The sequence below is a fragment of the Chelonoidis abingdonii genome, chromosome 3, assembly GCF_003597395.2.
Source record: "Chelonoidis abingdonii isolate Lonesome George chromosome 3, CheloAbing_2.0, whole genome shotgun sequence".
Lineage (NCBI taxonomy): Eukaryota > Metazoa > Chordata > Testudines > Testudinidae > Chelonoidis > Chelonoidis abingdonii.
The window spans coordinates 140,607,585-140,619,961 of NC_133771.1; the positions used below are offsets into that span (position 1 = coordinate 140,607,585).

The following is a 12,377-nucleotide window of genomic DNA, read 5'->3' on the forward strand; positions in this document are numbered from 1 at the left end:
ATTTCCGTCCACACTAACCGTAATCCGATATGTTAATATCGAATTTAGTGCTACTCCTCTCGTTGGGGTGGAGTACAGAAATCGATTTAAAGAGCCCTTTATATTGATATAAAGGGCGTTGTAGTGTGGACAGGTACAGCGTTAAATCGATTTAACGCTCTTTAAATCGATTTAAACGCGTAGTGTAGACCAGGCCTCAGTTTTTACAACACTATGAGGAAAAAAACAGCTAAAGTCTTCCTTTCTCCACTCATTCCTCCCACCTTTCCCTCCATCCCAGCTGCTCATGGTCTGCTTGCAGCAAAGAGGAAGGTGCAGACAGGACAGTGAGTGCTATAATATAACCCCCATCCACCTCCCCCAAATCAGCGAGGCAGGCCACTGCTTGAGAAGACTCTACTGCTCAGAGTACCAAGGGGAACTCCGAAGCAGAGAGCACCCTCAGATCGTCGAGTTAGGAACACAAATTCTACGAGTCTCACAGAAGGCAGAAAAAAGTCAATACTGCATTGACGTGACATTTATAAAAGTGTAACATCAATGCAACGAGGCAATGGAATGTGGCATCTCAAAGGAAAACACTCCCACAGGGTAATAATTCTCTGTACTTTCCATGCAAAGAGCCTCTTCTTACAGATGAACAAACTGAAGCATTGAGAGGTTAAATGATTTGCCTGAGGCCTGGCAGTTTGTAAGTGGTGGAGTTGGGACTAGCACCCAGGTCACCTGAGTTGCAGGCCCCTGCTCTAGCCACTATACCATGCTGCATTCCTGTGTACAAAGAAAACAGTGCATCCTTGTACAGCTGGTCACAGTTATTTGTGGTCTCATGAAGCCATGCCCCTTCCATTTTGCCACAACCGTACGGCTGAAAAGGTCTTCACAGAAATGTAGACGAAGAAATATTTTATGTGAAGGTTTGGAGACCATTATAACCTGGTGAAATGACATGACATGATACAGCCTCATTGTCCTAGGCCTTTGATCCCACTACTGCTTGCCTTTAGACTTTGTAACCCAGGCTAGAAATCTTGGAGTTATGCTTCTGCATGGGTGGGCCGTCCTATCCCTCACACTATTCTAAAAGGGCCCATGATAAGGTGAGAAACTTCCAGCTCTGTCAGGCTCTGGAGCCCATTTATGGTACTACATGCCTCCATTGAGGTAGGGAGAGGGAGCCATGTGAGATGGAAACAAGGGTTTTCCCTTCCCCGCAGGGGCTGAAAGCATTACCTCTGCTGACCCAGAGGTTAGAACCCAAACTTTGGTCCTCCCATTCAATTGTATAAAAGGCTCCCACCAGGTCAGCCCCACAGAGTCCTCCTTGAGCCTCTTCCACTCCATCTATTCTCTTGTCTGTATATGGGCCTGTCTCCAGGACAGGACTAACATTGATCCTTAGCCTAGTCCTGTCTGTGCCCAGAGATTTATACATCCTTAATCAGATCATGTCTCAGCCCTTGTGATGCCTACTGTTATGGTCTCTCTCTCAATCCATCCCCTCTGAATTTCTGCTGCAACCAGGCTACTCTCAATCCTGCATGTGGATCACACCATTCTCCTACAAACGCTATCCATTTCCAAGCCCAGCTGAAGAGAGCTCTATCTTCCAAAACACTCCAGGGCCCCATTCCAATCTACATTCCTGACCTCAAATTCACTTACTGTTCCGTACACTCCTCTAGTCTTGCTCAATGAGACTCTGCTGTTGATACCAAATTATAAACTGGGCAAATCTGCAATGTAGGATGTGAATTCCTGTGTGCAATGTGTTTACCAATAACTGTTACCAGCTGTTCTGTACTTACTCGGAGGGCTAATATATGGGTAGCATGTAGCTGTAAAATGCACAATGTTGCATCGTAGTATCAGTGAAAGATCTGATATAGGAAGTTCTCATTCTGGTGTGATGTTGGAGGTTGTATTTTTGCATGAGGATGGAGTGGCTGATCTATCCAATAAGTTTTATCCCCCATGTACAACTCTTTTGATCTTATTTTAGGTACTTTCAGACTAGCACTTCCTGCAATATTAGAGTCACTGAACAGTAGCTGACCATGCTAAGAGCTGGAACAGCCACTCTCACCTGGAAAAAGATTCCCAGATTTAAAAAAATTAAATTATATCCCAGATTATACACAGTTAAGCAGAGCTCACCAAGCCTATGGAAACAGTGTTCTTGCCATTATCAGACATAAGTACTAAAATATGTTCAACTCTCTCTTCTAGGGTTCATCTGTGTGTCAGGTGACAACTATAGGCGTGACCGTTATACTACTATATACCTCAAGAGCCTGTTACAATTTATTCATCTTATCATTTTCGCAAACCAAGAAAGTCAATTCTTTTGATTATGACTGGTACAATGTATCAGATCAGGCAAGTATGATGTTTACTGCTAACAAGGAAAACTGATCCTGTATTCTCAGAATTGATAACAAACAAGAATATAATAAAATCTTTTGGATTTTTTTAAATTAAAAAAAGCACTAAGTTTGTTCTGCTCCAAGAATATGATCTTTTCAACAATAAAATGGTTAGGGAAAAATAATTCAGTCAGAAGAAAAAGCAGTCACAAAACCAACAATATAAAAAAGTTACCTTCTGGTTATTGCACTTTATTTACATTTATTTTTAAGATTTAGAAAGGCAACTCCCCGATTTGTTTTATTTTTTACCTTTGTTGAAAGAACTGTACTGAATAGTTTGAATCATATTTGGGTGCAGTGGAGACAAGTAGGTGACTCCATTTACAGTTTAAACACATAGGCAAAATTCTAGCTCCTCTGAAGTCAATGTCAAAGCTCCATTGACTTCTGTGGGGCCGGCATCCCCCCATAATAAAAGAAGTGTTTTTCCTGCTCTATCAATAAAAGTGAGAATAGCTGCGTGTTTCCTTCACGTAGCACCAGTTTTAATATATGATGATCGGTCAAGTTATAATTAAACCAAAATGACAGCTAAGACTGAATGGTGGGGTTTTCAAATGGTGGTTCACTCAGTTCCTGTACATAGGTGTTGGCTTAAAATCAGGGGAGTGCAATGAAATGAGAGGTGCCGTATCCTACCTACATTCCTGGTCCATGTACTTCCCCTAACCTGCCACGAGGTTTCATGGGACGTGTCAGCCTGTGATGCCTCTCTTACATAAAGGCCTAATTAATTCTGAATTTAGCAAAATATGCAATGCAATGCCAGCAATGCCGGCTACCTTCATTTTTGAGTGCCCATGTCTACACAACATTTTGGAGCCATTGGGAGCGAGCCTCCTAACCCTGGTCAACAGACTCAGGCTAGTGGGGCTTGCACTGAACTCAAAAGTTTGTAATTTGTTTGTTTCTTAAAGCTTGAAAGAGTTTAGAAAGCTAGTATCTTATTTTCTCACTTTCTTGACAGTCTAAGAGCCTTGCAGGCAGTCACAAGGACTTAATTATTCTCTGTAGCTTTTGGATAGGGGAGAAAAACACCCTAAGGAGGAGGATGATCATTTAAAAAAGAGGAAGGGAAAGGTATTGTACAAAATAAAATACAATTTTGTATCTTTCCAAAGGGAGTTTAATCATTAAGAATTTGTAGCCAGGTTAATCTGCTGCTTTACTTTTATATGCAGCTACTGGATGTTCCATCAGATTCCCTGATGTTTACATACATTTAGAGTCAGAGTCACAGACTTTACTGTCAGAAGGGACCATTATGATCATCTAGTCTGACCTCCTGCACAACACAGGCCATAGAACCTCACCCACCCACTCCTGTATCAGCCCCTAACCTATGTTTGAGCTATTGAAATCCTCAAATTATGGTTTAAAGACTTCAAGGTGCAGAGAATCCATCAGCAAGTGACCTGTGCCCCACGCTACAGAGGAAGACGAAAACCCCTGATGGCCTCTGCCAATCTGCCCTGGAGGAAAATTCCTTCCAGACCCCAAATATGGCGATCAGCTAAACCCTGAGCATGTGGGCAAGACTCCCCAGCCAGACACCCAGGAAAGAATTCTCTGTAGTAACTCAGATCCCACCTCATCTAACATCCCATCACAGGCCATTGGACATATTTGCTGCTAATAATCAAAGATAAATTAATTGCCAAAATTAGGCTATCCCATCATCCCATTCCTTCCATAAACTTATCAAGCTTAGTCTCGAAGCTAGATACATCTTTTGCCCCCACTGCTCCCCTTGGAAGGCTGTTCCAGAACTTCAGTCCTCTGACGGTTAGAAAAAATCATCTAATTTCAAGTCTAAACTTCCTGATGGCCAGTTTATATCCATTTGTTCTTGTGTCCACTTTGGTACTGAGTTTAAATAATTCCTCTCCCTCCCTGGTATTTATCCCTCTGATATATTTATATAGAGCAATCGTATCTCCCCTCAGCCTTCTTTTGGTTAGGCTAAACAAGCCAAGCTCTTTGAGTCTTCTTTCATAAGACAGGTTTTCCATTCCTCAGATCATTCTAGTAGCCCTTCTCTGTACCTGTTCCAGTATGAATTGCACCAGAACTGCACACAATATTCCAGATGGGGTCTCACCAATGCTTTGTATAATGGTACTAACATCTCCCTATCTCTACTGGAAATACCTCGCCTGAAGTACCCCAAGACCATTAGCTTTTTTCACAGTCATATCACATTGGCGGCTCATAGTTTTCCTGTGATCAGCCTTTCACCCTAAGAAAGCTGATTTTTGGTTCTTATACATTTTAAAACAAACTCACTTTCTCATTTTTGAACATGCTTCTCTGACTTTTCAACAGGCAGATCTGAAATGTCAGCTGGGAGATGCTGGGTACGTTGTATTTGGAGTGATCCTCTTTATCTGGGAGCTGCTGCCCACTTCCTTAGTTGTGTACTTCTTCCGTGTTCGAAACCCTACAAAAGATCTGGTAAGTAAAACCTTTTCCAGGCACAACCTTCAGATAATCCTTAGAGCTCAATTTACTGAATTTTAACTTTTTATTTTCAAACTGGTCTCAGTAAAAATAAAATACTCTTGATCATCAGGCTGGGGTGGAGAGGAATTGATATGGAGCCTAGAGCAGACATGTATAAGGCAGCAGGTCTGGTAGCTTCCCCAACCAGGTTATTACTGTCGAAAATTTACCTGGCACTTGAGTTTGATAATGGGCTACAGTGTCTTTCATTTTTAGGGCACTGATTCAAAGCCAGCTGCAAGTTATCATCTGATAGCTGCTCAGTGGCACATATGAAAAGGGTTTGATGGTCCTAGCCCAATTCTCCTTGAAGTTTCCATATCATAAAAACCAGCACCACAACTGGCACTAGCTGAAATCTTAGTTAGCAGTTTCAGCAGAATGGTGAGGCCAAGGTTTGAAAGCTAAACACATGTTGGATTTAAGTAGGCAGAGAAACCAAAGTATCTTCTCATAGCAGCAGGCAATCCCTCCAGATTAATATGGGGGACACTGGCAAGTGTGTGGGAAAGTATGCACTGCAGTTAGCTGTATAGTGCCTGCCCTACAGAAAAACAAAGGGCTTAATTCCCCAAGGATGGTACGAGTGCTAACGTCATAATGACAAAGCCAAGATTAACAAGACAGTAGCAGATCTTCGTGAAAAAGCCTTTTAACTTTAAACTGCAATCACTTGAACTACCATAGGAAACCCAGCCATTTAGTTCTAGCCCTGTTCATTATACCAAACAAACCTTTTAAAAATCCTAGGAATTAGCCCCATGTAACTGTGAAGAAAAGAAACCAAGGTTTTAAAAGCACAGATTAGGATTTTCTCTTTACCATTATGTTATAGCAAGCTCATTTTTTAAAAATTTGAGTTTAGCAGTATTGCTCCTGCTAGTGAATTTAGGATTATATGAAAGGGATTCACAAAAATCAATCAGAACAAAGGGAAATGTTCAGATACTAGAAGACAATCTATCCTTACTTTGCAAAAATCTAGACATTTAGGGTCTGATACTACAAATCTTTACTCATATGATAGTCCCACTGAAGTTAAACAAGACAACAACTGAGGAGAGTTGGCAGTTCTTCAAAGGGACACTGTTAAGGGCTCAAAAGCAAGCTATTCCGATGGGTAGGAAAGAGAGAAAATGTGGCAAAAGACCACCTTGGCTTAACCACGAGATCTTGCATGACCTACAAAATAAAAAGGAGTCATATAAAAAATGGAAACTAGGTCAGATTACAAAGGAGGAATATAGGCAAACACCACAGAAATGCAGGGGCAAGATTAGAAAGGCAAAAGCACAAAATGAGCTCGAACTAGCTATCGGAATAAAGGGAAACAAGACGACTTTATATCAATACATCAGAAGCACGAGGAAGATCAAGGACAAGGTAGGCCCACTGCTCAGTGAAGAGGGAGAAACAGTAACAGGAAACTTGGAAATGGCAGAGATGCTTAATGACTTCTTTGTTTCGGTCTTCACTGAGAAGTCTGAAGGAATGTCTAACATAGTGAATGCTCTATTGGGAAAGGGGGTAGATTTAAGACAGATAAAATAAAAAAAGACAAGTAAAAATCACTTAGAAAAGTTAGATCCTGCAATCACCAGGGCCTGATGCAATGCATCTAGAATCCAAAGGAGTTAAATAGAGGAGGTATCTGAGCTCTAGGCTATTATCTTTGGGAAAGTCACTGGGAGACGAGGAGAGATTCCAGAAGACCTGGAAAAGCCAAACTATAGTGATCCCAATCTAATAAAAAGGGAATAAAACAACCCGGAAACACAGATCAGTTAGTTTAACTTCTGTGCCAGGGAAGATAGATGGAGCAAGTAATTAAAAGAAATCATCTGCAAACATTGGAACGGTGGTAAGGTGAAGGAATAGGCAGCATGGATTTGAAAAACAAGCATGTCAAACCAATGCGATAGCTTTCTTTGATAGGATAACGAGCCTGGGATGAAGGAGAAGCAGTGGATGTGTATACCTAGACTTTAGTGAGGCATTGATACGGTCTGCACCTGATATTCTTATCATAAACTAGGCAATACATTTAGATGTGGCTACTATAAGTGGGTGCATAACTCTGGATAACCGTACTCAGAGAGTGTTATTAATGGCTCCCAATCCTGCTGGAAAGGTATAACAGTGGGTTCCACAGGGTCTGTTTTGGACGGCCTCTGTTCAAATCTCATCAACGACTTAGATGTTGGCATAGAAAGTACGCTATTAAGTTGCGCAATACCAACTGGAGGGATTGTAACTGCTTGGAGGACAGGTCAAAATTTAAATGATCTGGACAAACTGGAGAAATGGTCTGAAGTTCACTGTGGTGGGACCAAGATGCTTCTCATGCAAGGGGACAAAGTTATGCTGTCATAGATATTGACCGCTGTCTTTTCCGGACTGGGCTCAACTCTTTATGCACCATTACAGTCACTTGTAGAATCGCACTTTCACGAGCTGCCTAGAGACATGTCTAATGCCAGAGACACGCTCCATAGTGTCAAGTTCATGATCGCGCAGGTCTAGTGGTTTATAACGCGGCGCCCACTGAAGATGAGCTGATAGACGGTAAACGTTGTGCTCGTGTTGCGAGATAAGCCAGTGAGGTCTGGATTGTATTTAATCCGTGTGTGTGCTCACACAAGGATACAAGAAGTCATTCTTACGCTCTCGTATCTGGTTACGCGCTCCTCCCTTGGTGCTATGCTGGTTCCATTCCTGTGCACCGCATTTCTAGCGAAAGATTGGTGAGCATTGTGAGAGGGTTCCGCGGAAGAGGGCGTCATACGCATGCGGGTCTGATTAAATTTCTGCTTATCTCCATGACTATGAAGTAAGGCTCGAGTAAGGTAGACGCTCATCTCTCTCGTGATTTTCGCATCTGACCAGAATGTCCCGATTAGTGAGATTACTAGAACGACCGAGTGCTCTATGCTGATGTTCCCTCCGATATATAGTGCTTTGGTGATACATAATGCGAAGAAGATGAGACGGAGTTAATAGCTCTCATTCGCCAGGCTCGAGGAGTATAGTCATCGGTATGCTAAGGGCAGCGCGTGGAGTGTTCCTCACGCGCGAGAGGGAGAAAACTTGTAACCTTAGCCGATCCTAATATCTCCGCAACAAGAACAATGGGCTTAAACTGCCACGCAAGCAGATATTAGGTTGGACATTAGGACAAAGTCCTAACTGGCAGGGTAGTTAATACTTGGAATTAAATTGCTATGGAGTTGTGAATCTCCATCTCCTGAGGATATTGAGAGTAGATTAGATAAATGTCTATCAGGGATGGTCTAGACAGTATTTGGTCCTGCCATGAGGGCAGGGCACTGGACTCGATGACTTCTCGAGGTCCCTTCCAGGCCTAGAGTCTATGAATCTATGAAAAACAATCATGGACTATATTCTTCTGCTAACTGTTAGTGGAAGAACAAGTTCTAACACTACACCCTTCCATCTTGTCTAGACAAGACCCTAAGACTCTAGAAGTTTGGTGGGGTAGATTTAGGAGGAGCAAGCTAGTCCCAATTTAAATAGAGAATGCTGTAACTTCACTCATCTTGTGGGTACCTTTTACAGGGGATATTTTCTTTACCTAGTATTGCTGTTAAATATGTCTGATCAAATACTACGGTTTTCATAGATTCAAAAATTCAAAGATTTCAAGGCCAGAAAGGACAATTGTGATCATCTAATACATTCGTTTTAAAGCTTTTGTATTGGTGACCCCTTTCACACCATAAGCCTCTGAGTGCGACCCCCCCTTATATATTAAAAACACTTAAAAAAATATTTAGCACTATTCTAAATGCTGGAGGTTTGGGATGGAGGCTGACAGCTCACAACCCCCTGAGGGGTACCGACCCCCTGTTTGAGAACCACTGATCTAGTCTGACCTCCTGTTAACACTGGGCACAGAACTTTTCCAAAATAACGACTTTTATACTAGAATACTTTTTTTTAAAAAATAATCAAATCTTGGTTTAAAAATTGCCAGTGACAGAGATTCCCCCACAACCCTTGGTGAATTGTTCCAATGGTTGATTTCCCTCACTGTTTAAAAATGTATGCCTTATTTTTGTGTCTGTAGAAAAATAACAAATAGGTTTATGCATATCTATGTCACAGAGAGAGGAAAACTGAAAATGTTAAATAAACAACCCCACGACAGTTAAACTCACAACATTCAGTGCAAAAAAAAAATCAACAAAAGCCCAAGCCCTAGATTCTTTAGCAAAGCCACACCATGAATTTTTCATGCAAATTTGCCATAAGATGGAGTCCATGTGTCACAGGAGAGTACTGTAATATAAACACTTGTTAATAGTTCCAGAACTACCAAGTACTTATTAATACACTGGAAAAGGATGGCCAAGAAAAGAGGATTATATATGAAACATTACTATTAAAACAAACTGCATCCACTAGTCCAAAAAATATCTAGCAACAACAGAAATTTAGTGAAAATCCCACATGTGGCTCTGCTTTCCTTATTTATAAATGGTGATTGCTTAAATAGAAAACTTTGGGAAAGTGTTGAGTTGGCTGAATATTTCTTTCCAAAATTAAAAACTAGAAACTGCTTAGCTCTATTCAAAAAAATAAAGTTTTGGTTCCTGGAATTGTTAAGACAATACTCTTGTTTTACCATCTTTGGTAGGTTGTTTTTGCCTGTAGAGCATAACTGAGTGCTCTTATTCTAACATTGCTAGAGTCTCAAGCAAGTGAAATGGGGGGAAAATCCACACGTTTTTACCACTTGGGTTTTGGATTGTTGTTTCTTTAACACAAAAAGAAAAAAAACTGTAAGTAGTTTTATGCCAAAGAACAATGCAGGATCAACCCTTTTTCTTTCTCTGGGCCAAGAATAAAAATATTGCCCCAGCATATCCAAAGAGCAAGTGGGGGAGGAAATGGGGAACCCTCTGATACCGGCGCTGAATGGAAGAGAAAAAAAATCAAGTGTTTATGGGAATGTGTAGGACAGTGTCTTGAATCTGAGCCACACTGTGGGCCAGAGTGGAAAAACACTAGTTAAACTATAATGAAAATGGTTTGGGGTTTTATTTTTTGTAAATGGAAAAATTGTGTGTAGGCCCCTTCACTCAATGGATGTTTCCCCCTGGATTGGCCCAGTGGATAAGTACATCACTGCTGAGAGACATAATAGCATCCTATTCCCATCCTTTAATCGGGTATAGTTTCATAGGGACAGATTGGTCAGTTTCTCTGGGTTGAGGGGAAGCTGGGAGGGGATGCTGTGCCAGTAAAGGTAGGATTGTGAATTTCAGGACATTGGGAGGTTGGACTAGAGGTCATTTGCCCAGGGGCTACAGCTCTCCATCCTCTCCCCTGGGAATTCCTCATCTCCCCAACCTCATCGTCCTACTGTAGGCCCCTTCCTCTGTCTGCCAGTTCCAGACTGCTCTCTCTGAGGGAAGCAAGTGGGCAGTGTTATTGGGAGGGAAGGCTGGGGTGGAGAGGAATTGATATAGAGCCTAGAGCAGACATGTATGAGGCAGCAGGTCCAGTAGCATGAGTATTTCTACTCATTGGAAGTAGGGGGTTGTTAGGTTTAACGCAGGGGTTCTCAAACTGGGGGTCACGAGGTTATTACATCAAGGGGTTGCAAGTTGCCAGCCTCTATACAAAACCCCGCTTTGCCTCCAGCATTTATAATAGTGTTAAATAGATTTAAACGTGTTTTTAATTTATAAGGGGGGCATCACACTCAGAGACTTGCTATGTGAAAGGGGTCACCAGTACAAAACTTTGAGAACCACTGGTTTAACGGGAGGAAACAGAGGAGCAGAACAGGAGGCGAGAGCAAGGGGAAAAAACAGTTGAACAGACTCCTGCCATATCTCTTGGCTGGGAGCCTTTGGCAAGAAGTCTCCTCAGCGGTATTCTTTAGAAAATGAACAGGTGACATCTCTGACACTCAGACACAAATTGGTGCAGCTTTCATTGATGGATTGTTTCCCCCCTAGACAAATCCAGGAATGGTACCAAGCCATGGATTCAGTCCACGATCCTATTTCTTTGACAACCCTCGGCGATATGACAGCGACGATGATCTGGCCTGGAACATTTCACCACAAGGCACGCAGGGCAGGTGAGGTATTGGGATGGTTACAGGAGCAAGTGATCAGTGAGGAATGATAAAAAGTTCTACATATTTTCTCATGATTTTTGACCAAATTCAGACACAATACTTACGGGTAGAGAAAAAAATCTATTAGAAAGGAGAGTTCAGCAGGAGGATGTAATAGGGAACAGACATGCATGTATGTGAGAGTATAAGCATGGGAGGCAAGGCATTAACGATAGCAGCATATGAACATTACAAGGACAACAGAATGAAGATAGTTAAGAGTATCTTAAATTAACAGCTATAACAGAGGATGCTGGCCCTTTAAAGGCCAAGCCCAGATCAGTAGTTTCAGTTTTGAGTCCAGTCCCTTTAAGGACAGAAGTTCTCAGATTTGTACTTCAGGTTCTGTTAGAGCTATAAGCTCGAGAGCAAGACATGCTAGGAGAGAAAATGATATAAAAGCAAACTCCTTTTCCACGGGTAGCGCATGGCTCTGGTATTGGTGGAGGCTGGCCTGAGCACCGGAAGCTCCTCTGTTCCCTGGACTGTGGCCTCATCCCCCTGCTCTGCCTCAAGGGCCTGCCCCCACTCGGCCTCCTTCGTGGCCCCCTCCCTCAAGGCCCTCCTGCCCATTGAGTTGCTGCACCCTGCCCCAGACTCCCACCACCTGCCAAGTCCCTCCTTTCCCCTCCCCCCCTCCCCAAGGTCCCCACTGCTTGCACTCTCTGGTCCTCCCCCAAGCTGAGTGCTCCCCCCACCCATTGCAGAACTTGAGCAAGTACAAAAATTGGGGTAGGGAGAAGAGAGGAAGCATTCACTGCCTACAGGTACCCCTAATTGCCACCTGCTGCTTACCAGGAACACTCTGAAGGGTTCTGGCCCATGTGTAAGTGGCAGGGGGATCCTGGCCATTGCAATCAGTATTGCTCAGCAGCCACCCAGCTTAGCACCAGCTGTGAGAACCGCATGGTGGTGCCTGCCACACACTGAGTGATCCAGGCCTGCAGCAGCTTGGAAGGGAGGGAAGGTCACACCCACTGACTGCACAGAGCATAAGGCTAGCCTGGCGTCTTGTCTTGTGTGGCCCTCCCGTGGAGGGACTCAGCAAGCAGTGGGCAACAAGTATCTCAGAGGAGAGGCAGAGGAGGGACCGGAAGAGCTGGAGCATGGGCGGGGTCATGGGGAGAAAAAAAGGGGGGGGCCTCAGGGTGGAGCGCAGGGGCTACCCCACCTATGCCCTTTCCCTAGTGTGGGGAGAAACCTAAAGGGAGCAAGAGCTGCTTGTGTACCTCTCCACTGTGGAGACCTGGAAAAGAGAGGGACTGCGGTGAAGACTCTCTAGTAGAAGAGATGTG

At 43.1% G+C, this 12,377-nt stretch overlaps 1 protein-coding gene across 2 annotated transcripts in view; it reads left to right on the forward strand.

The window, feature by feature from the left end:
- The window catches only part of GPR137B (G protein-coupled receptor 137B), a 53,361-nt gene that overhangs the window by 39,663 nt on the left and 1,321 nt on the right, over positions 1 to 12,377 (forward strand). Inside the window, exons 4-6 of one of the 2 annotated variants that reach the window (XM_075064176.1) lie at positions 2,230 to 2,383; positions 4,759 to 4,883; positions 10,919 to 11,043. In XM_075064176.1, the coding sequence (XP_074920277.1) occupies positions 2,230 to 2,383; positions 4,759 to 4,883; positions 10,919 to 11,043 (404 nt within the window). Of the gene's footprint in view, positions 1 to 2,229; positions 2,384 to 4,754; positions 4,884 to 10,918; positions 11,044 to 12,377 lie in introns of both variants that reach the window. The other variant, XM_032775042.2, reaches the window with a different exon arrangement.